The sequence below is a fragment of the Hippocampus zosterae genome, chromosome 5 (genome assembly GCF_025434085.1).
Source record: "Hippocampus zosterae strain Florida chromosome 5, ASM2543408v3, whole genome shotgun sequence".
In the NCBI taxonomy this organism is placed as follows: domain Eukaryota; kingdom Metazoa; phylum Chordata; class Actinopteri; order Syngnathiformes; family Syngnathidae; genus Hippocampus; species Hippocampus zosterae.
In genome coordinates, this window is record NC_067455.1 from 20,055,237 (window position 1) to 20,077,748 (window position 22,512).

Sequence of the window (22,512 nt, forward strand, 5' to 3'; positions counted from 1 at the left end):
TTACAGCCCTGTAAAAATTATACGCTGCATGTTATTAAAATAATAGCACAGAAACAACACTTCCATGCAGTAGTATGAAGATCTGCTTTCATTTTTTCTTTGGAGCAGCTCTCAAGCGCCATCATGTAGGATGCACAGCCAGTTCCACATTCTGATTTGAGTATGGTGAAGGGAAACTCAAGGACATTCACAGAGCTGTCCTGCAGGCACCTCTTTGATATCTTGGCTGTGTGCCGAGGGTCACTCCAGTCTCGAGTCAAATAGGTTTTCATCCATGATGTCTCTTTAAACTGCTGAATTCCTTACTCTTCCTGACAAGTCTCCAAATGACGGCTGCTGAAAAACATGCATCATTGGGGGCATGGCCTTAGCCTTACGAGATGACATGTTGTCTAGCACTCACAGTTTACAGTTCAATTTTTGTCTAATCTGACCAGAAAATTTTGTCTCTCATGGTCTCAGAGTACCTATGGTTTCCTAGGCAAACTCCGAATGGGCTGTCATGAGGCTGATACTGAGGTGTTTTTATATTATGATTATTATAATTATGATCATATTTGTGTTTTAAGCAATACAAGACAATAATGGAGACCGGACGGATCAACATTTTCGCTCTTTTTCTGACATGCTGTGAGTTAAACTCGAAGCATGTCGACTTCAACTTAAAGAGTAATGGGACCTAATTTGAAATCCACGAAGGCCCACCAAAACGTTACGTTCCCACACTGATCAGCACATGAGACCACGATCAATAATTCCAAATACTGAACAGTTTTAATATCAGTGCTCCATATATACTGTATTTGCAAAGCAGTGCGCATAAATCGTGAGTGGAGAATAAGGAACACTTTGTTTTGATTCTTTACCATTAAAATACAGGTCACTAACAAATTAAATAGGTAGGCAGTAATAGCAGCACGAGTTTGGATTGACCCACTCTAATGCAGGAGTAAAGTCATTGTTCAAAAACTTGTAGGCTATAAATATAAACTAATCGAATGAAAAACAGTAAGTGTGGCACTAACCGAGTTCACTGCACGCTAGTCATAGAAACTAAACGGCATATGTTGAAACTTTCAAAAACAGAGAGTCCAATCTCCAGTAATTATGTCTCTGAGGCCATGTTCACACTGCAGGACAATTCTGATTTTTTTGGCCATACATGACATGCATCTGATATTTTCATGTTAATCTGAACAGTACTATTCCTTTTTTTTTTTCAAATCCAACCCAGCCCCCTTTCCTTGGTGGACATAAAGTAAATCGGATATGCATTCAATGTGACTGCAGTATGGACGTTCGGGTAGCGCTCATTCAACCTTCATGTCCTCGAAAGACAACCAACGTCACAATTATTCAACAGGACAAGTGCAAAAAGCAATGGCGGACCGAGGAGCCGAAAATGGTCAGTGGCGAAAAGAAAACGCTTTAGAAGGGGTAAATATATGGGGGGGGGGGGGGGGGGGGGGACTCGTCAGTCTCTCCAGTGTGTGTCTGATGGAAGTCTTACTTGGAAACCACACTTGAGGCAAACTAAGATGTCTTGAAATCCTGCTGGCTCACTCTTGATCATGGTTCTTTCCTTCAGGCACTCAGAACACACCAACCACAAGCTGGACAACACAGATTTCTTCACCAAGCTTAAGTCCACTGCCTTCGTCACATGTTGGCAAGTCAACCCTGCATCAGAAACGTACAACATTAAAATAAACTTTAAAAACAGTCAAAAATGAGCATAAAATCACCTGAAATTATCTACTAGTATACTCTTTAATGTTATCAGTTTTCTTTGACTTTTTATGAAGCCACCACAGAAGGGTACTCGGTGTGATAACCATAGAATCAGAAATGGCATGTATTGCACTGAGTAACCGCACTATAAAATCGACCCACTGCATTGTACACGGATTCAAAAAAAATAAAAATAAAATACAGGAATAAATAAAAAATATAAATCACAGATGTATGCACGTACCTAGATGCTTATAAAAATTATATTTCATGTCTAACTAATGTTAAAAATGTACAGTATGTACTAGTGATAAAAAGTACCTTGTTTCAAAAAATTGTTTGCACCAAGTCATGCGCAAATGCGCATGCTCAGCGAGTCTGCATGCCTAAGCCCTCGGGCTACTCCTATTCCCACCCAGCTCTGCTGCTCCATCCTACCAGGCACTCTTGGCAGCAACTCTATACAAGCACCGGACCCTTCACGCGGATCTCGCCAGCTGGGGTGCCCAGTGGGACCCCACGGTGGCGGCCGTCACCCTCCACTAGGTCGGCTGTCCTTCTGGGCCATTTCGCTTGCATTTAAAGGTTTGCTGAAATTCGTTTGAAAATAATAAAATATATTTTTTAAACAAGCCAGTCTTCAGAAAAGTGGAGTGCTTGTCATTTTGAATCAGGTGTGTGGGAGGAGGGAAACATCTTAAACTTGTAGTATACCGGCTCTTGCAGACTGGAGTTTGACACCTCTGGTTTACACTAATACTGTAAATACAGTATACAGATTGTCCTTACATGTCCATTAAATGCAGTTTTGTGTCTATTATGTAGATATTTTTTAACCTCTAAATAAAAACATTAGGTTAGCACTTCAATGGGTGTTCAATAACATGCTTTGTGTATGAATTGTGTTGCATGAGTGTAGTTTCTTGAAGTTCTCAAAAATAAAGTTCTCATGTGAAAAGTTCATGTTCATAGGTTTGACATGAATAGACTGGATGAAAAGTAACTCATTGTAAATTTCACACAGAGCAAAAAGTTCATGAAATTAAAAAGCAGAGGTTAACATGATTTCACCCCAAAACATCTCCATTTAGCTGCCTTTTTTTTAAAGAATCAAAATTGAGAAATGTTACGAAATGGTATTGAATCAAAGAACCGTAATGGTCCAAACTCAAACAAGGCCCAGCCAGAGTATCATAATTTCACTAACATTGGACCTGAGGGTGCCAAATTCACAAAAACCAAAAGCATCAAAAAAGTTCACCGTACACTACTAGAAACAACAACTCCTCTACAAAGGTGACACTAAAATAAGGGATTGCAACAACAAACTCGTTTTTTACCACTACTTCAAGTATATTTCATTTGTGAAAAGTGAACTAATGAACCAAATGATAAAAATGCAGTGAAAATTTTACAGTTTGAGCCCTGCGAGTCCCAGGGACTCACTGATCATAAAGTATGAGTCCCAAATTTCGAATTCTGAAATGGTCTACTTATTCAATTGCACATAATAACACAAACAACAACTATATACACTGATAATAGGTTTATTTCTTACAAACAAATGCTGCAAAAATGTAAAGAATTCAGGCATACAAGATTTGCTGAGAAATAGATTCTTATTTCATCCCATGGTTCAGTTTGAGTTCATAAATTCTCCTTTCTTTACTCTGCTTCCAATGATGCAAGCCTTCTCAAAGTCAATTTATCATCGCAAAAAGCTATCCAACTTTAGCTGCTTCCTCTGTGATATCTCGGCAATAAACTTTCGCAACACTGGTTCGCAAAACACTTGTTTTAACATTACACAACTTGGCAATCATCTGCTTCCCGTGAGGTGAAGGCCCGTCTCGCCAATCCCGTCTCGCGAGAACGGAAATCTCGTAACGCGACATCAAAACAACAATGGCGGTGATGATCAAACTGCGATCGTTGCTGGAAAAAAAGATGTACTGTAGCTTTTTTTTGTTTTGTTTTGACTGAGAAATTTCCTTGCGTCCCAAAAACGCACATTATTTGGAACTGTGCGTCCCGTGGGAAAATTATGCGTCTAGGATGCGGGACGCATAGGTAACGAGATGGCTGAAAATTACTCATTTGTTTGCGGAATCATTTTTTTCATGGCATTAATCAAATATTCATTATATTTTGTACCCCAAACCCATAAGCAGTCGAATAAGCATCGCCAATAATCAGTTATTTAAAAATCAAACAAAAAAAAGGAATAACACATGTTGTACTGAAGTGACTTACCACTGACTTCATCTGATGATTCGTCATCTCGAGGTTTTCGAGGTTTATTTGTCCGCTTAGTCATGTTGGCGGCTGTCAAGGGCAGGGGCTCCTTAAGGCGCATTTGGAACTCTGCAGGTTAAGATTGACATGATGACACAAAACAAGCACATTGTACTAAATTGCTGTTTTCCCTTGCCATTGGGGCTGGGTGATTAATTTTATAGAGTATTTCACACCAGGATGATTTTTATTATATATACACCGGTATGTTTTAATTAAACAGATTCCACAGTTCAAAGTGTATCACCACTAACATAACACATCATGGGTGGCAGTAGAGTGGAGCTGATTTGCAAAAGTATAGTCAGTGTCAAAACATTTGTTGCTATATTTAGTGACTTTTCCAAAATGTTAAGTGACTATTTGTCAGGAAGAAAAAAAAGCAACAGGTGACTTGAATTCTTGTTAATAAGCATTTGTATAACATGTGTAACCATTTCAACAATAGGTTATATATGACAAAAAAGCAATAGGATATTACGAAGCCAGTTGCGCTTAACAATGCCAAAGACAGTGTCCATTTATACATTGCAAAAACAGTGCATGATTAATATGTTGGAAACTTGACTGACTGACTACCTGACTGACTGACTGACAGTCTGTGCATCCATGCCACAAATATTGTGCAGAGGTCATCTGCTTGTGGTAAAAAAAAAAATCGCAAAATACAAATAAATGGAGCCAGACAGGTCACATTTTGATGTTATTTTGTTCATCATTTTTTCCTGTTTATTTATTAGTAATCATGTCTACATACGTGTTTTGAAAAATAGGATTTTTAACAAGAATATAAGGGATTCACATCATCGATGGAAACATTTAGTATAATATTATAGAGAGAAAAAAACAACACTATAATTTCTGGATAAATTGAGTGAAGCTAATGTTTGGAAATAAAATTGCACAAAGAAAAAAAAGTTATATAAGTGAAGTGGTGGGTAGATTTTTGGTAGAGAGGAAAACAAAACCTGCAATTTATTTGGAAAACCATATTACCCAGCCTTACTTGTCATGTCAGACAACAAAAACAATGTGTGGAACTTGAGAATTGGTACATAACGTCCACCACAGCAATTTACCTCTTGACTCTTGACCCTCTTGACATTTAAACATACGAACGATGAATCTAAAATACTTCAATATAATAGAACATTTAAAAATCTAACTAATTAAAGAATCTTCCTAGTTAATCCGTGATCACAACAGATATCTGGATAATATTCAAGATACTGTATACTGCATTACATATTACTTTCTGTTCGGCTGGAACATAAATTTAATTTGCGGCATTCACCAAGTGCTTCAGAAAATAAGGTCACTTAGCGATCCTAATTAGCACAGTTTAAATTAAACTCAACTCAACTGTACTTGTAGAGGACTTTATAAAATTTATAGAATCACTGCTGTATACAATGTACTGTACATAGGCCAAAATAATTCATACAGCAACAAACAATGAAACAACAAATGACTAAAGAAGACAGCAGAAACAGTCAAACAAAAAAAATCAAGTCTCATTCTGAGTCAAAAGCCAAATAATGAGTTTTAAGATGAGTTTTAAAGCATATAATAGCCAAGATTAATGCCCAAGATGTACGAAGTGACCATTTGCATATTAAACTCGGGATTCATGAGAACGAAGCCTTAAGGAACTCACCTTTTTATTTTTTTTTTGTCCCAATGATGGACAGTGTGAGTAAAGACCAGTGATGCTAACTCTCCTTGGCTAGCAAATAGGCGAGCCACAAGCTTCCGCCACAAATAATGCAAGTAAGACAACTGTTTTCTTTCTATATGCTTGGAAACAAAGGTATGAGAACTAAAGTCGAACACGTGGAATAACACGTAAGCAAGATACATCCACTGTTAACCTTGACTAAATGCTGTCAGAGTTTATAGCATCAACGAGCAACGCAGATACGTAAACATGTGACGCACTCGGAAGCAATATGGCAATCGGCAGTGTTGCATTCATGCCCATCCGAAAAGTGGAAGTCTCTGTGAAAGTAGTTTGTCTCACCAATTTTAAAGATTTATAAAATGGGCGGAAAAGTAAAGAATAATTTAATAAAGGTTTTATTCAAACGTTTTCATTCAAACACCAACTCATCAAGTTATGAGCCAAATTTGTAGAAATCCGCAGTGGCTTCTCTGAGTAACATTATCATTTAATTTTTGCCTTTTCTGTATTTCGAGATTATTTAATAAATCATATCATGCACTATTTTAGTACGCACCCAGTTATATAGTGGATAAATAACTTTTTTTAAAGTTGTAAGGATCATAAACTGTGGTGCTCTTTTCTTTGGTCCTCTACGCGATTCGTACTCTGCGCGAATGCGCATGCTCAGCTCGCATTTATTAATGTGTTTGTGTTTTGCAAGCGAAATTCGTCTTTTTTATAGACGCTGCTTATTGCATATGGCTCTCCGAATGTGCGTGAGATTTTCTAGAGTAGCCCCACGACTATTGTGGGACAGTAACGTCCTTCATCGTGCCTTGGTCCCAAGCAGCCGAATCCACCTGGCAGGTTTTGTCAACACTCAAGGTCTTGACACAAGTGAGTGTCCTGTTATGCGTTGTCAACAGGCGACAGTCTTAAAAAAATGCTTAATGTGCGTGTAAAAAAATCATAACGAGTGTCAATGTTAGAACACTACGACCAACTGCCACCAAATTTCATGTGCACATGTCAACACATGCCCACGTTGATCTCCGAAAATATGGACAGTTGCCTCAGTATTTTGGATTATATGAACACTAAGCGGGCGACCCGAGTGGTTTGCCCGTCGACCTCACAGGGCAGAGGTTGAGGGTTCGATCCCTGCACCGCCCTTACTGTGTGGAGTTGAGATAGGCGCGATCGTTTTGATATTTTCATTGACGTGGGCATAGTGTTAGTGATGTCCACGTGAATTGTGGCGATTGGTTGTAGTTTTGTGACATAAAATCACGCTGAAATGTTTTTAGAGAAGAGGGAAACACTTGATGACCATAAAATCCAAAATATTGGGGTGATTGTCTTTATATTTTCAGAGATTATTGTGGGCACGGATGGGTATGTGGGCATTAATTTGGTGATGATTGGTTATCTTTTTTTCTAGCTTTTTCTCTATAGTATACATCTATGGGAGGAACAAGCTACCGGTCGATGCCCAGAAGATTCAAATTAATGTGGTGATTGCTTTGGTATTTTCAAAGGGTGAAGTGGGCATAAGTAGAGATGTGCAAGTGAATTTGAAGAACAATTTGTCATAGTTTTCGGAATTAAGTCACGTTAAGGTTTTTTTTTCACATTCCTCTATTAACAGTTCACTCAGTTTTGGTGCACATACTAGTATGTACATGACAAAAAAAAACCCAACCCACAATAATTTTGTCTCATGCATTTCCAATATGTGGCAAGTTGTTTGGTTGTCCTTCAGCTCCAGAGTCTTGGCTGGGTTGCCGCAGATTCAGTTTGGTGCCACCGAGCTCGGATGTGACTTATGAGCAGTTGAAGAAGCTCTTGGCTGGTGGGAAGTCTGTCATTATCGATGTCAGAGAGCCATGGGAGCTCCGAGAATATGGCTCCATCCCTGGCTCAATTAACATTCCCTGTAAGTGTTGATTTCCCATAATTGAAATTACAGTATTTGTAACAGAGACGTGGACCGTGGATGATCCAATTGATCCAAGCCACAACGTGGCGCCCGAGGCTAAATTTTATATGGCACCCACTGCCCCTTACATCGACAATTTAGTGTGCATACGCTTACAAGTGTAGTTGAATTTTTAACACTGCCTCTCATTCATCACATTACATAATTTAACACATACAATGGAACATTTTATTTATTTAATGACTGCATCTTAACATATAAAATGGAACACTTTATTTAGTTAATGACTGTACCTCAAATATCTAGCCATAAAGTCTCTAGCCAGAGGCTGAGCTGCATCATGTTTGTTACGAAATAAACATGAAGCTCGTGTGTGAAGCACTTAAATGTTCTCTTACCGAATGCTGTCTGTGATAAGGGTGTCCCAATACAATTTTTTTCACTCCCGATACAATACCAATATTGTGCCCTCAGGTACTCTCCAATACGATATCGTCAGATATTATATCAGCAGGAATGACACATGCTTTTTTTTTGTATGAAATGTTAGACTGGATTACGTGGTAGTATTCAAACAAAGAATAATAGTCAGCAACTATAGGTATGAGAAAATATGACCGATTTATTTAAAAGACTTGGGTTGCATAAAGGGCGGCCCGGTAGTCCAGTGGTTAGCACGTCGGCTTCACAGTGCAGAGGTACCGGGTTCGATTCCAGCTCCGGCCTCCCTGTGTGGAGTCTGCATCTTCTCCCCGGGCCTGCGTGGGCTTTCTCCGGGTGCTCCGGTTTCCTCCCACATTCCAAAAATATGCGTGGCAGGCTGATTGAACACTCTAATTTGTCCCTAGGTGTGAGTGTGCGTGTGGATGGTTGTTTGTCTCTGTGTGCCCTGTGATTGGCTGGCAACCGATTCAGGGTGTCCACCGCCTACTGCCCGAAGACAGCTGGGATAGGCTCCAGCACCCCCCGCGACCCTAGTGAAGATCAAGCGGTTCGGACGATGATGATGATGATGATGATGATTGGGTTGCTAAATTCAACCTCAAACAAGAGCATAGTTGCTTTGATCAGTGGGCTCTGCATGCTAGATCCAGACGCTGATGGTTATAAGCGCAGGAGCTGAGTTTGGAAAAGACTGCGGAGTCTGGAAAGGGTTGCATAAAGGACGCTTGTATATGATTGCTAATATCAGAGATTTTTTTATGTAGACCGGAAGAATCCGATACAGTTTTGGGGTGATATTGGACCGATAGCCACATCAATATCAAATTGGCACACCCCTCCTGTGGGAACCCAGAATGGGCCACAGCTGTAGCAAATACTGAATATATCATTACCACACAAGTAATGACATGTCTAAAGCATGCCTATCAAAATTAATTTGTTATTTTCCAAATAAAAGGCAGTCCAGCTGGAGATGTTAACTATTTCACTGTACTGGGGTTCCTCGGTTTTCGACAAAGTTTCACTCTGTAGACGGCGATATCGCCCAAATTTGTTAAAAAAAATAATACAAAACAACACATGAGACACCGACAATCATGCAATCTTAAACACTTTCCTCCATACACTCTGTTGTCTGAAGCAGTTATAGATGAAAGAGGAGCGAATCAAAGTGTCCTTTTCACCAGTGGATCAAAGACGTCATGCTGCAATGTGCACGTCTGCCAAAAGCTAAGCTTGAAAGCAACAAGAAGCTGGAGCATCTATTAACGAAAAAGAGAGATTGGCTCTCTTCTCCTGTCCCATGTAAGTCCACTTCAATTCCAAGCTGCGACTCCCAGTTCCACATATGCATCGGCGCTCTGCGTTGACGCTCCTTTCTTCTCATCGTCGGCTCCTCAATCCATGCATCCATCCAGCCACAGACTGTCCATCAGCACCGACCTTTTCGCTGAACAAAGCGAGGCTGTGAAAATACTGCCTACTTCAGGCGCAAGACACAAGCTCCCCGTGGATGTCCACCAACGACAGTCAAATGGCGCCAACATTCCTCCCAATCAAAAAATCAGTGCTGGTTTTGAGGCAAGTCAAGTCAAGTCAACAGTATTTATAGAGCACTTTCAAACAGCCATCGCTGCATACAAAGTGCTGTAGATCCGGAAGAGTTCAATGAGAAGTATGGTGGTGAGATACCGCAGAAGATAGACAACATTGTGTTCACCTGCCTGGCAGGTATCAGGAGCAAGAATGCACTTGACATGGCCTCTGAACTGGGATACGAAGAGTAAGACTCCTTAGTTGTGTTGCAGAATTCTGGAAAATCTGGATGTTAATGGGGCTGAGTGTGACTCCTTGGAACCTGAATGAATGAGTCTTCATTCAGCCTTCCATGCATGTTTTTGGAATGTGGGAGGAAACCGCAGTACCCAGAGAAAAACCACGCAGGCCCGGGAAGAACATGCAAACTCCACACACGGAGGCCAGAGCGGGGATCAAACCCACGATCTCTGCACTGTGAGGTCGACGTGCTCACCACTGGACCACCAGGCCATGCTAATGTATTAGTAAAGTCACAATGATAGTAATTATTACTATGAAAAACACTTCTGGCCCATAAAAATGAAACATCCATCCATCCGGTGTCATCGTCAATTTAAAAACGATGAGTAACCCAGCATGCCTTCTTTCGCCCCCTCCAGCAATTCAGGTTATTGTGTGCCATTCGTAACCTCAAAATGTATCTAAGTGTGTCAGAGCCATTGGAAATCCACCCCCTGCAATTTTTTACTACTTGTCCGTGGCCCACCCAAAATAGGTTTATCACTTACATTTGGGTTCTCATTCCATCAATTGCCAAAATTGAGAATAACATTTGTGTATTCACGTCTTCGCAGTGGGTCAGGTGAACACAGCTCTGCAGCTAGATCCGGAAGAGTTCAATGAGAAGTATGGTGGTGAGATACCGCAGAAGATAGACAACATTGTGTTCACCTGCCTGGCAGGTATCAGGAGCAAGAATGCACTTGACATGGCCTCCGAACTTGGATACAAAGAGTAAGACTCCTTAGTTGTGTTGCAGAATTCTGGAAAATCTGGATGTTAATGGAACTGAGTGTGACTCCTTGGAAGCTGAAATTGTTATTAGAACAAGGAGGTTAAATGTTACTGATCTTATCTTGCACCATATTCTCAATGAAAACATTGTAATTATTATAAATAATAACGTGTTAATTTTCTCTACCATGCTTGCTTTACTTACATACTACTAATGTATTACTAAAAAAGACTCAACTCTTATGATTAAAGCTAAGACATTGTAGCTCCTAAATGCATTGCACAGAATTTGACCATTTGATTTAAACTGTCACAACATTGACATAGAGTACAACAAACACACGATATTATATTAAAGACACAACGTGTCAGGGAGCAATTGGAGGAGTTTTACGTTCTATGCTCACAGGTCCCATTGTCAACCAGTTGTTCACAAATGCCAACACAATGTTACTACTGTACTTTATAAAGAGGGGAAAACATTATTTATAACCCATGACTTCTCTCCCCACCCCTCATTCTGTCCCCTATTCCAGTGTTCAGCATTACCCGGGTGGATGGCAAGACTGGGCAAAAAAGGAACACCAAAACTAAAAGTTCAGCAGAAAACTCAAGTTCTTTTTTCCATTGTTTTCTTTGGCTGACAGTTATCTGTAATTTACAAACAGCATGGAATAATAGTGTTCGTTAACTTTTTTTTCCCTCTCTTGTTTTATTATTTGGTCACTTTTTTCCCCCATCTATGAATCCCAAAACAGATTTATTCGCTAAACACACATCAGCTCATTTCCGAATGATCGCCTTAATAATCAATATGGCAATAATATTGAAATATTTGTGAATTGAGTGTGATCTCTAATTATTGACAATCCATTTACTACCTGTAACATTCAAGACTGGTGATTATTAAATATTAATATATGATATGCAGAAGATGCCCTTGTTTTATTACCCTGGACTTTAAATAATGCAAGGTATTTAAACAACGGTGCACTATGCAATGTTAAAATAAAGTGGTGTATTGAATATTGTGAACAATTCTAAATTTCAAGTTGATGTAAATATGTTGTGCTGGAAAATGAGGTGGTTCTTTTATTTTTAAACCTCTGAATGATTAAAGTTTTTATTTATAAAATATTTGTCTTTCATTTCTGTCCCATGACACTATGTTTTTGATAGCTTGTTTACTGGGGAAAAACCCCCCACTTGTGTTGTCTCAGATGACACACTCTGAAAACTGAGATGAGTGTATTTAGAATGCACGTTGAATAATCACTACTGTAACACCAACCCTGAATGCAATATCAGCAGATTTCTGTATCGGTTGTAAGTGTGAGACCAAGGACCTTGTTTTCTGTTCAATGAAACATATCCGCAAGCGCAAAGTCAATAGATAGAAAAATAATTTATTGTTGTTCAGTTTTATAATGAATTGAATTAATTCTCAGCAAATGTCAACATAGATTATGCCAATGTTAAATGACAGTGTCTGATCTTTCTACATGCATCAGTCAAGAATTTAATTGGTTTTCAGTGTCTGCCCCCCCCCCCGCCATTTTTATGATTTTTTTGTTGTTGTTGGCTGCTATTTTTTATTTTTAATTATATATTTTTATTACCTCAAGACAATTCTTGACACTGGGGCCAGATTCACTGAAGGACTGCGCGGTGCTCACAGGTAAAAATTGAGCTCACAGAAAGCGTCTAATCCATAAAACACCCGCAGATGCTGAAATGCGTCACTAACTGAGACACCAAGCCGAATGAGTCTCGGTCATCAGGTGGTATTATTTAAATTAGGTTATATGCATGCAGTATATTTGGCAGAAAAATTGTCCACCTCCATGCAAATGATCTTCATTGATAAACAATATATAATTCACGAACGCCAGTGTTGAAAGTCACACGCAGTTTGAGCAATGCAAATAAACTTGACAGTTGCCCGTGGAAGCAACCTTTTTTTTTTTTTTTTTGGGAGGCTACACATTACAACCTGCAACATCTGAGCAAAGTGAGGTAACGCTCGACATGTACAAAGTACAAGAGGTCTTAAATTAGCATAACATGGTATATCATTAGCGCAATATCCTTTGTGAAGGCGCAGCAATGTGCAGATGAAATGCAATGCAAATGAAATACAATTAAAGATGGTATCAGCGACTACAGTTCATTCTTTGTGGATTTGGCCCACAGTTTGGGGTGCGCAAACAACGTCTACAGAAATCTGGTGTAAAATTATCACTTGAAGCGAGGGGATGCATTGACAGAACAATATGAAGGGATCATTTCGTGCCCAATGATTGAAATTCATTCTTTATGGATTTGGCCCTCTGTGATAATGTATGCTGTCTTGCTCACACTCGGATAATGTTAATGAATGCTTCATGATCTCCTGTATGATGCACTTGTTCTTGAAATTGTTGCTGTCTACTGCTTTAAATTGACTTCTCTCACCGAGGTTTCAAAGGGAGATGGAAAAGACTGTCTGATTTCAGTTTGATGCTGCTGAAAGATCTGAAGCGAAGTGGCCGTTCCTCCCAAAACTAGTGGATGAGGAAGACCAATACATGTGATTGGCTGGCAACTGATTCAGGGTGTCCCCCGCCTACTGCCCGAAGACGGCTTGGATAGCCTCCAGCACCCCCCGCTACCCTAGTGAGGATCAAGCGGTTCGGAAAATGGATGGATGGATAATCCATCTAGAGGAGTAAAAATCAAAATTTTATTTCCAGGTATCTGAGCTGGATGCATAGTTTAAAAGTCTTTAAGCATATTTTATTGCCAGTTTGATCAGGCAAACAATAAGTAGCACTAACTGCTTAGTTTTACACCTTGATTTTGCCTTTGATTAATGCATTTATTGTGGACAAGGTGGGGTTTAGCAACAAGAAAACACAACAGAGTTGTCTATGGATGAAAATAAACAATCAGGAAGCAGAGAAGATGGAAAGTCAATCATATGATACACTGTAGCTATATAACACAAATATTGTCCTTAGCCAGTACACCCACAGCCACAGTGTCATGAATGTCCTGTAGAGCAAAACAATAAAAACACACTCAGTAACATACAACAAATGGGTAAGAAAAAATAGCAGCAGTTGATTCCAAATTTGAGAGCTCTGAAGAAGCCCTCAAATCAACCTGTCTGCAGAAATAACGTCAAGGGGGCAAGAGTGAAGGTATATCACAATGAAAGATTTTGAGACAGATTGGAAACAAAAGCATAGAAAGTTTCACCAAGAGATGCAAATCACTCCGAATGCAAAGGTCAAGCTGGAATTCACCCAAAATGTACTGAGAAGGGCCAAAGTGTAAATGGGAAGATGAGCGTGAACGGTAAAAACTTTGAGACCAAAAGGATCTGATAATTCCAAACAAGTGCAGTAATGTCATAGCTGTTGCTTTGTTACATTGAGCGAACCTACTGGCATTGGTCAAATTCAGATATACCATATTTTCCGCACTAAAAGGCGCACCTAAAAGCATACCATTTTCTTAAAAGCTCACGGTGCGCTTTAAAACCCGATGCACTTTGTGTATTGTCATTACAGTAATATGTCAACCCCAAAATGGCTCCTTACTAGAGATCTTACAACGCAGAGTTCAAACTTAAGGCGATCGGTTTCGCAGTTGAACACGGAAATAGAGCAGCGGCAAGAGCGTTCAACGTTAACGAGTCAATGTTATAACTTTGCTGTTGGTTAAGTGAACTGTGTCGCTTCTTTCTTAAATAAGTTTTAATGACATCTGACTATATAAATCAGGGTATAGTGTAGTGTAGTGTTCGGTTGGCATTTCCTTGAGCGTAGCTCCATCTAGTGTATGCATTGTAGATTGCGTCTTATAAAATGGTGCATCCAATATATGACAACAATTACAAAACAGGCCATTCATTGAAGGTGCGCCTCCTAGTCCAGTGCGCTTTTTAGTGTGGAAAATACGGTAACCATTTTTGGAGGCCATGATATTTTCACCCTAATCCTGAGACAACTAAGTGTTTTATGCAAAGGATGGCTAAGAGGACTGCTTGCTGTATAATGGTTGATCAAGTAATGCATTAGGTAACAATAGATAATCCCCGTTAGCAGGCCTGACCACTATTTTCTCCCCTCATATCACTGTGCTATGTCAACTGTAAAATTCAGACTGCACTCACCCACCCCCATGTTCTGCATCCTTATTTCCCCTCGGTAATAGTTAATTCCATTTTCTTTTTTCTGCATTTCTGCAAACTCTTGATTTTAATGTGCCAAAAACAGACCAGACTAATAAGTACTAATTTGTGTCAAATCTTGCCAGGGTTCTTTGTCCCTCCACTGCCCTCATCAGGTCACCCTCCAGCTTCTGCTTGGCATTCAATTAAAGTCCCTCCACCCATCAGAGCAGATTACATCAGTTTTGCATCTATACTCCCTGCTCTGACTTTCCGAGGCCTGATCATCATTTCTGGCTAATGCCCAGTGCCGTTGTGTCAACCTTAGAAGTAGTGTGGATCTGGTGAAACCTTTGTGTTGCTGGTCAGAAGGATGGCTTATTCAATTCACAGATGTCCCAGCAAGCTATAGAGAAATTGGTGTTGCAACATCCCCTCTATTTTTGCAACGAGCTTCAGTGACAAGTGATGTCAATTCCTTGAGTTTTGCTGTGGGGTTTGAGATCAAGGTATGACGAAAATACTTCAGCTTTTATGTTCAGGCATTTTTGTAATCACAGCTGACTTTGAACAAGATGTGTGATACAGCTTGGACTGGTTGCCAGCCAATCCCGGGGTGCTTTTAGGCAAACGATTATTCACATTCACGTTCACAGCCTCTTTATTGAATAATAGCATTTTAATTCTGTCTGCCAAATTCTTGCTAGTTGTGAAGTGAGTCAAGGTCTCTGTTACCATACAGTACAGGTAAATCAAATGTGCACTCGCAAATCAAGGAGAGAAAAAAATGACCAAATGACAGCTCACATCTCAAAAAAACATTTATATTTCCAATAGTAATGGACAAATGTAGCTTCATGAAGCACTTGTGATCATTTTTGACTCCTCTAGATAGCACTCTTGGTTTCAAGATGTAGTGGGAATGTAGTAAATTTCCAATGCACCTGTCTTTATCTTTAAACTGAGAGCTCTGTCTAGAGGAGTAGAAATCATCACAATTGCATCATGATGCATCATTTTCCCACCAATCAATCAGTATACAAAGAAGGTTAAAAGAAACGAGGTGGAAAGAAAAAGGAAAGTTGTGAAAAGTCAATAAATGTCAAATAAGTTTGAATATATATATATAGATAGATAGATAGATAGATAGATAGATAGATAGATAGATAGATAGATAGATAGATAGATAGATAGATAGATAGATAGATAGATAGATAGATAGATAGATAGATAGATAGATAGATAGATAGATAGATAGATAGATAGATAGATAGATAGATAGATAGATAGATAGATAGATAGATAGATAGATAGATAGATAGATAGATAGATAGACTGTATATATGACTCAAAAAGAAAATCAAGATTTTGGGTCTAGGAAATGTAAAACAAAACAATCCCATGTTCACTATTACATTTCATATTTTTCAGTATTGAGTTTCTCAATGTTTTCTTTCGTTTGGTTAAGGTGTCACATGACTTAATCTCAATATTACTGTTCTTCCATCGGCTTCCACTTTTGGATGAAATACGGTGGTTGTGTTTACGGCTGGTAGGTAACATATTTATTCATTATTATTATTATTTTTCTTTTTTTCTGCAGGATTTGGAGAATTTCATGGCAACTTTAATCATGGAATTTGAGTATCTGCAAATTGATCAATAGTGGGGCTATGTGCTCTCTGTAAAGTGTTTTATGAATTATAAGAATGGCTCTTTTTTGCAGGATGAAGACAGAATAGGTGTTTGTTTTGTACGAGTTGCCCCATACTTCCATACAGTAGGTGGGATAATGAAGTATAGAATAATATGGAAAAGGAAGTATGGAATAGTACAGGGTATATCGTGAAGCTTGATTGAAAAGGTTTGTTTATTATTTCAATTGATTTGAATATTTTGGCATTGAAATAATTTATATATGGCTTTCATCTTAATTTCGGTAGGATGATTGAACACTCTAAATTGTCCCTAGGTGTGATTGATTGTGAGTGTGAATGGTTGTTTGTCTATGTGTGCCCTGTGATTAGCTGGCAAGCAGTTCAGGAGGTACCCTGCCGACTGCCCAAAGACAGCTGGATTAGGCTTTAGTATGCCCGTGACCTTCGTAAGGCTAAGCAGTTCAGATGATGGATGGATGGATGGATGGATGGATGGATGGATAGATTATCTATCAGTGTGTCTTGTGATAACTTGGAAAGTCATGGGGCTTATTGGAAGAAACCATGATCAGTTTCTTTACTCTGATGAATATCATGAACATATACTTTTAATTACTTTTATATATATACTTTTTATATACTTTTAATTTGAGAATCTGGCTTCTCATTGCAGAAGTAGGTCTCAAAATGGTAGACCAAGAGATGAATCAGCGCCAAAGAAATCCACAGTTTAAAAAAAAAATTGGGACGATTCAAAACTTCATGGCAACAAAGCTAAAAAAAATAAAATAAAAATAATAAGTAGGGCAATTCAATAAAAATATTTTAAGTTGTCCAAATGTGAAAATTGTCTTTCTTGCAACAAAGAAAGAAGAGTTTACAGAATCGATTGCCGATCTCCCTCTTAGACATGGTAAGAGATAAGGATTACGTGGTGGAGGGTGGCCATTGGAAAAACGGCTACGCCTGTGACCCTCTCTCTCACCCTTAAACCTTGACGCCTTCTTGGTGCTTTGCATCGACCAAACCCCATGTCTGGACAGTGACCTTGGACCTTTGCTCCTGAACAGACAACTATGAATGGCCTTTGCGGTGGCACCACAACTTGAACCATCAGAATTAAAGATGCCTTTGCCCTGAATGGTGACCTCATTTCGAAATACTTTTGTGACCTACACCCGCTTTTTGCTGCAAATAATGTCAGCAGGAGTCATTTACTTTCCAGGAACTTATGTAGAATGTACGAAGATGCAGATAGATATATAGATAGATAGATAGATAGATAGATAGATAGATAGATAGATAGATAGATAGATAGATAGATAGATAGATAGATAGATAGATAGATAGATAGATAGATAGATAGATAGATAGATAGATAGATAGATAGATAGATAGATAGATAGATAGATAGATAGATAGATAGATAGATAGATAGATAGATAGATAGATAGATAGATAGATAGATAGATAGATAGATAGATAGATAGATAGATAGATAGATAGATAGATAGATAGATAGATAGATAGATAGATAGATAGATAGATAGATAGATAGATAGACTGTATATATGACTCAAAAAGAAAATCAAGATTTTGGGTCTAGGAAATGTAAAACAAAACAATCCCATGTTCACTATTACATTTCATATTTTTCAGTATTGAGTTTCTCAATGTTTTCTTTCGTTTGGTTAAGGTGTCACATGACTTAATCTCAATATTACTGTTCTTCCATCGGCTTCCACTTTTGGATGAAATACGGTGGTTGTGTTTACGGCTGGTAGGTAACATATTTATTCATTATTATTATTATTTTTCTTTTTTTCTGCAGGATTTGGAGAATTTCATGGCAACTTTAATCATGGAATTTGAGTATCTGCAAATTGATCAATAGTGGGGCTATGTGCTCTCTGTAAAGTGTTTTATGAATTATAAGAATGGCTCTTTTTTGCAGGATGAAGACAGAATAGGTGTTTGTTTTGTACGAGTTGCCCCATACTTCCATACAGTAGGTGGGATAATGAAGTATAGAATAATATGGAAAAGGAAGTATGGAATAGTACAGGGTATGTCGTGAAGCTTGATTGAAAAGGTTTGTTTATTATTTCAATTGATTTGAATATTTTGGCATTGAAATAATTTATATATGGCTTTCATCTTAATTTCGGTAGGATGATTGAACACTCTAAATTGTCCCTAGGTGTGATTGATTGTGAGTGTGAATGGTTGTTTGTCTATGTGTGCCCTGTGATTAGCTGGCAAGCAGTTCAGGAGGTACCCTGCCGACTGCCCAAAGACAGCTGGATTAGGCTTTAGTATGCCCGTGACCTTCGTAAGGCTAAGCAGTTCAGATGATGGATGGATGGATGGATGGATGGATGGATGGATAGATTATCTATCAGTGTGTCTTGTGATAACTTGGAAAGTCATGGGGCTTATTGGAAGAAACCATGATCAGTTTCTTTACTCTGATGAATATCATGAACATATACTTTTAATTACTTTTATATATATACTTTTTATATACTTTTAATTTGAGAATCTGGCTTCTCATTGCAGAAGTAGGTCTCAAAATGGTAGACCAAGAGATGAATCAGCGCCAAAGAAATCCACAGTTTAAAAAAAAAATTGGGACGATTCAAAACTTCATGGCAACAAAGCTAAAAAAAATAAAATAAAAATAATAAGTAGGGCAATTCAATAAAAATATTTTAAGTTGTCCAAATGTGAAAATTGTCTTTCTTGCAACAAAGAAAGAAGAGTTTACAGAATCGATTGCCGATCTCCCTCTTAGACATGGTAAGAGATAAGGATTACGTGGTGGAGGGTGGCCATTGGAAAAACGGCTACGCCTGTGACCCTCTCTCTCACCCTTAAACCTTGACGCCTTCTTGGTGCTTTGCATCGACCAAACCCCATGTCTGGACAGTGACCTTGGACCTTTGCTCCTGAACAGACAACTATGAATGGCCTTTGCGGTGGCACCACAACTTGAACCATCAGAATTAAAGATGCCTTTGCCCTGAATGGTGACCTCATTTCGAAATACTTTTGTGACCTACACCCGCTTTTTGCTGCAAATAATGTCAGCAGGAGTCATTTACTTTCCAGGAACTTATGTAGAATGTACGAAGATGCAGATAGATAGATAGATAGATAGATAGATAGATAGATAGATAGATAGATAGATAGATAGATAGATAGATAGATAGATAGATAGATAGATAGATAGATAGATAGATAGATAGATAGATAGATAGATAGATAGATAGATAGATAGATAGATAGATAGATAGATAGATAGATAGATAGATAGATAGATAGATAGATAGATAGATAGATAGATAGATAGATAGATAGATAGATAGATAGATAGATAGATAGATAGATAGATAGATAGATAGATAGATAGATAGATAGATAGATAGATAGATAGATAGATAGATAGATAGATAGATAGATAGATAGATAGATAGATAGATAGATAGATAGATAGATAGATAGATAGATAGATAGATAGATAGATAGATAGATAGATAGATAGATAGATAGATAGATAGATAGATAGATAGATAGATAGATAGATAGATAGATAGATAGATAGATAGATAGATAGATAGATATGCCAACTTGCAATTTTAAATCAGTAGAAATTGATGGAACTCCCCTTGATTAATTGTTAGATCTGAAGTGGTCACTCCCGTTGCACACTGAAAAAAAATCAAAGGTATAAATAAAATGGTCCACATGAAGACATTGCAAGACAGAAAAACATACAAATCCCATAACGCGACGGTCGCGAGGATCTCTTCATGGTTGAGTGAATACCACAAATCTCCTATTTGTTGTATGGCTGTACTCCTCATGACTCCCCGAAATTACTTCAAATAGTGCTTGCTAAGACGTTAATTCCCGATTTCTAGTGTTTTCAACAAAGGAAAAATAATGTTAAATGAGATTTGTCTGTTTAACCCTCCAAAAAAATGTTTTAATTGTTAACGTTACAACTCAACACCGTGTAACCATTAGAAATGCTGAAGATTACTTTTTTCAGTGCATTTTTCCTTCGCTCATGTAACAGTCAACTGGGAGTATAGGCAGGCAAAGCAAGTCGAAAGAAAAGAGTACAACGAGAAAGAGTCACCTGAGGGCCCAGGCAGTTGACCTGACACTTTCTGCAGGGCTTTAGAATCCATCGGTCAAATTTTGTCCTTGCAATCGAATGACAGCATACAGCCGTTTCCTGTCCTCATTCCATCCACTTCCACACCTTTTCTTCCTGCTGCTGATTGAGACTGATCGAATTTGGCCAGCAGATGCCAAACACACTCAGTGTCTTACTCCAGGGGCTTGTAGCAGAGAAATAAAACACACCAATCGCATTGAAGCTGAAGAAAAGGCAAGAAAGGCACCATATTTCGATGATGATATAAAAAATTGGTCAGTTAAGATGAAATATCAGGATGGCACTGTGAATTGTTTATGCCAGTCGCAGCGAGTTCTGAGAAGTGATTTGGGGTTTGGTGAATCGATGCATGTGAGGGAAAAATGAACCAAACTTCATTTAAAGTATATTACTCTTCTACATGGGGCAAACATTATTTGATATACATTTAATAAAATGAGTACCCGCTTAAGGAACAAACACAAGTTTAAAGCGAAGGTTATGGCCCTTCTATTTCCATAAAGCCAAATGATCAATGCCAATTGCTGAGTCAATCTGTTTAACCACCTGGTCCAATATCTCATAAACGTTCATATTTTATTACATTTCATACAAAGCTATCAAGAGATGTGCATCAGCATTGTTTACACATATGCTCACGCTTGGAGGGGACAATTAGTTCGACCACAAAAATGTCAATCGCCCTCATAATGAGGCGCAGTACGATGTTCATGTCATTAGATCACACTTTGTTATAACGATTTACTAATGCGCATCCACTCTGAAGGGTGCATATATGAACGTATATGCTTATAGGCTTGACTTGAGGAAATTGGAGACAGTAGCATTAAATGATGAAAACGACGGAATTCATCGTGAATATAATTAACTGTGTCATTGTGGGCGTGCGCGTGCGTGCGCGCATTTATCGCGCGTGTGCTTGAGCGCTGAAAGCGGAGCTCTCCATGGTTCCTCATTTTCAATGCCGACGCTGCAACAGATCTCAAGAGGTAAATAAATACATACATACACACATCCAAAAAATGATTTCTAAACAAAACCTAATCGAAATTAGCCTTGAATTATTCAAGTATATTCTACTCAAATTACAGTTTAAAATTCAGCATTTAAAAAAATGTAATTTAAAAAAAAATGGCCAAAAAGCACGCGTGTTTTTCCTTGATAACAGTTACAATAAAATTACAATCCATTGGCCCATTTTTAAAATAATAAATTATGTAGTAAACATACACGGTACGAATACGAAATAATATATTTAGAATTATCATTTAAGTATAAAAAATGTTTGATCTAAAAATTAAAATCATAGAATTTGATGTGGTGGAGGGGTGGGGGTGCAATATGTAGGGTGATGTCACTATTTCTAGCTCGGGCTTTTTCCGCGCAAATTGCCCTCAACCTGTGTAGTGGCCATGAAAAGGGGGGGGGGGGGGGGTACGGGGACGACAACTATGACATTCGGCAGATAAAAACCATAAAACATCGGGTCCTTTTTAAGTCTATAGGCCATTGGGTTGCATGTTAGAAACATGCTCTTTGCCATTTGGTGTTTAGCGCAGACTTTTCCTTTGCAGAAACACGCCGCACATTCAACTGGGTCACTAACCTTCATCCTGCGGCAAAAAATGCAGTTTTTACCACGAGAAGAGGGAAGGAACGGCGTGTATTCATCGAGCAGGGCAAAAGTTGCGACTCTCTTAGAAACTGGTGATCTTCAGTCACTTTGTGCATATGCTTTGGTGGCTAAATCCCAATTAGAGTCGGCTGACACGCTGCTCTATTCATGCGCGGCCCTGCCTGCATACATTTGCAGCGGAATGAACGGCTTAAATGGATGTGGCGCTAAATGCGTCGGGCACCAGAGAGAATCGGCCTGAGTGACACTTT

At 38.6% G+C, this 22,512-nt stretch overlaps 2 protein-coding genes across 4 annotated transcripts in view; one reads left to right on the plus strand and one right to left on the minus strand.

Annotated features, from left to right (window-relative positions):
* Positions 1-5,997, minus strand: part of usp45 (ubiquitin specific peptidase 45) — a 37,224-nt gene extending 31,227 nt beyond the window's left edge. For 2 of the 3 annotated variants that reach the window (XM_052064691.1, XM_052064690.1), the window contains exons 1-4: positions 5,684-5,996; positions 3,985-4,095; positions 1,511-1,680; positions 1-8 (exon numbers count right to left, since the gene is read on the minus strand). The exon at positions 1-8 is cut by the window's left edge and continues 93 nt beyond it. In XM_052064691.1, the coding sequence (XP_051920651.1) occupies positions 1-8; positions 1,511-1,680; positions 3,985-4,087 (281 nt within the window). In that variant the 5' untranslated portion in view covers positions 4,088-4,095; positions 5,684-5,996. Of the gene's footprint in view, positions 9-1,510; positions 1,681-3,984; positions 4,096-5,683 lie in introns of all 3 variants that reach the window. The other variant, XR_007962306.1, reaches the window with a different exon arrangement.
* Positions 5,998-6,344: 347 nt separating this feature from the next.
* On the plus strand, positions 6,345-11,762 carry tstd3 (thiosulfate sulfurtransferase like domain containing 3). The gene is made up of 4 exons (XM_052064868.1): positions 6,345-6,586; positions 7,452-7,625; positions 10,466-10,625; positions 11,162-11,762. The coding sequence occupies exons 1-4, from the start codon at positions 6,364-6,366 to the stop codon at positions 11,217-11,219; spliced, it is 615 nt and encodes a 204-aa protein (XP_051920828.1). The 5' UTR covers positions 6,345-6,363; the 3' UTR covers positions 11,220-11,762.
* The last annotated feature ends 10,750 nt before the right edge of the window (positions 11,763-22,512 follow it).

What these genes read in the sequence shown, in the direction of transcription:
- tstd3 (XM_052064868.1), top strand. Translation starts at nt 6,364, where the DNA reads ATGCGCATGCTCAGCTCGCATTTATTAATGTGTTTGTGTTTTGCAAGC. An exon ending in CACTCAAGGTCTTGACACAA is followed by an intron (nt 6,587 to 7,451) that starts GTGAGTGTCCTG and finishes GTTGTCCTTCAG; the next exon opens with CTCCAGAGTCTTGGCTGGGT. An exon ending in TCCGAACTTGGATACAAAGA is followed by an intron (nt 10,626 to 11,161) that starts GTAAGACTCCTT and finishes CCCCTATTCCAG; the next exon opens with TGTTCAGCATTACCCGGGTG.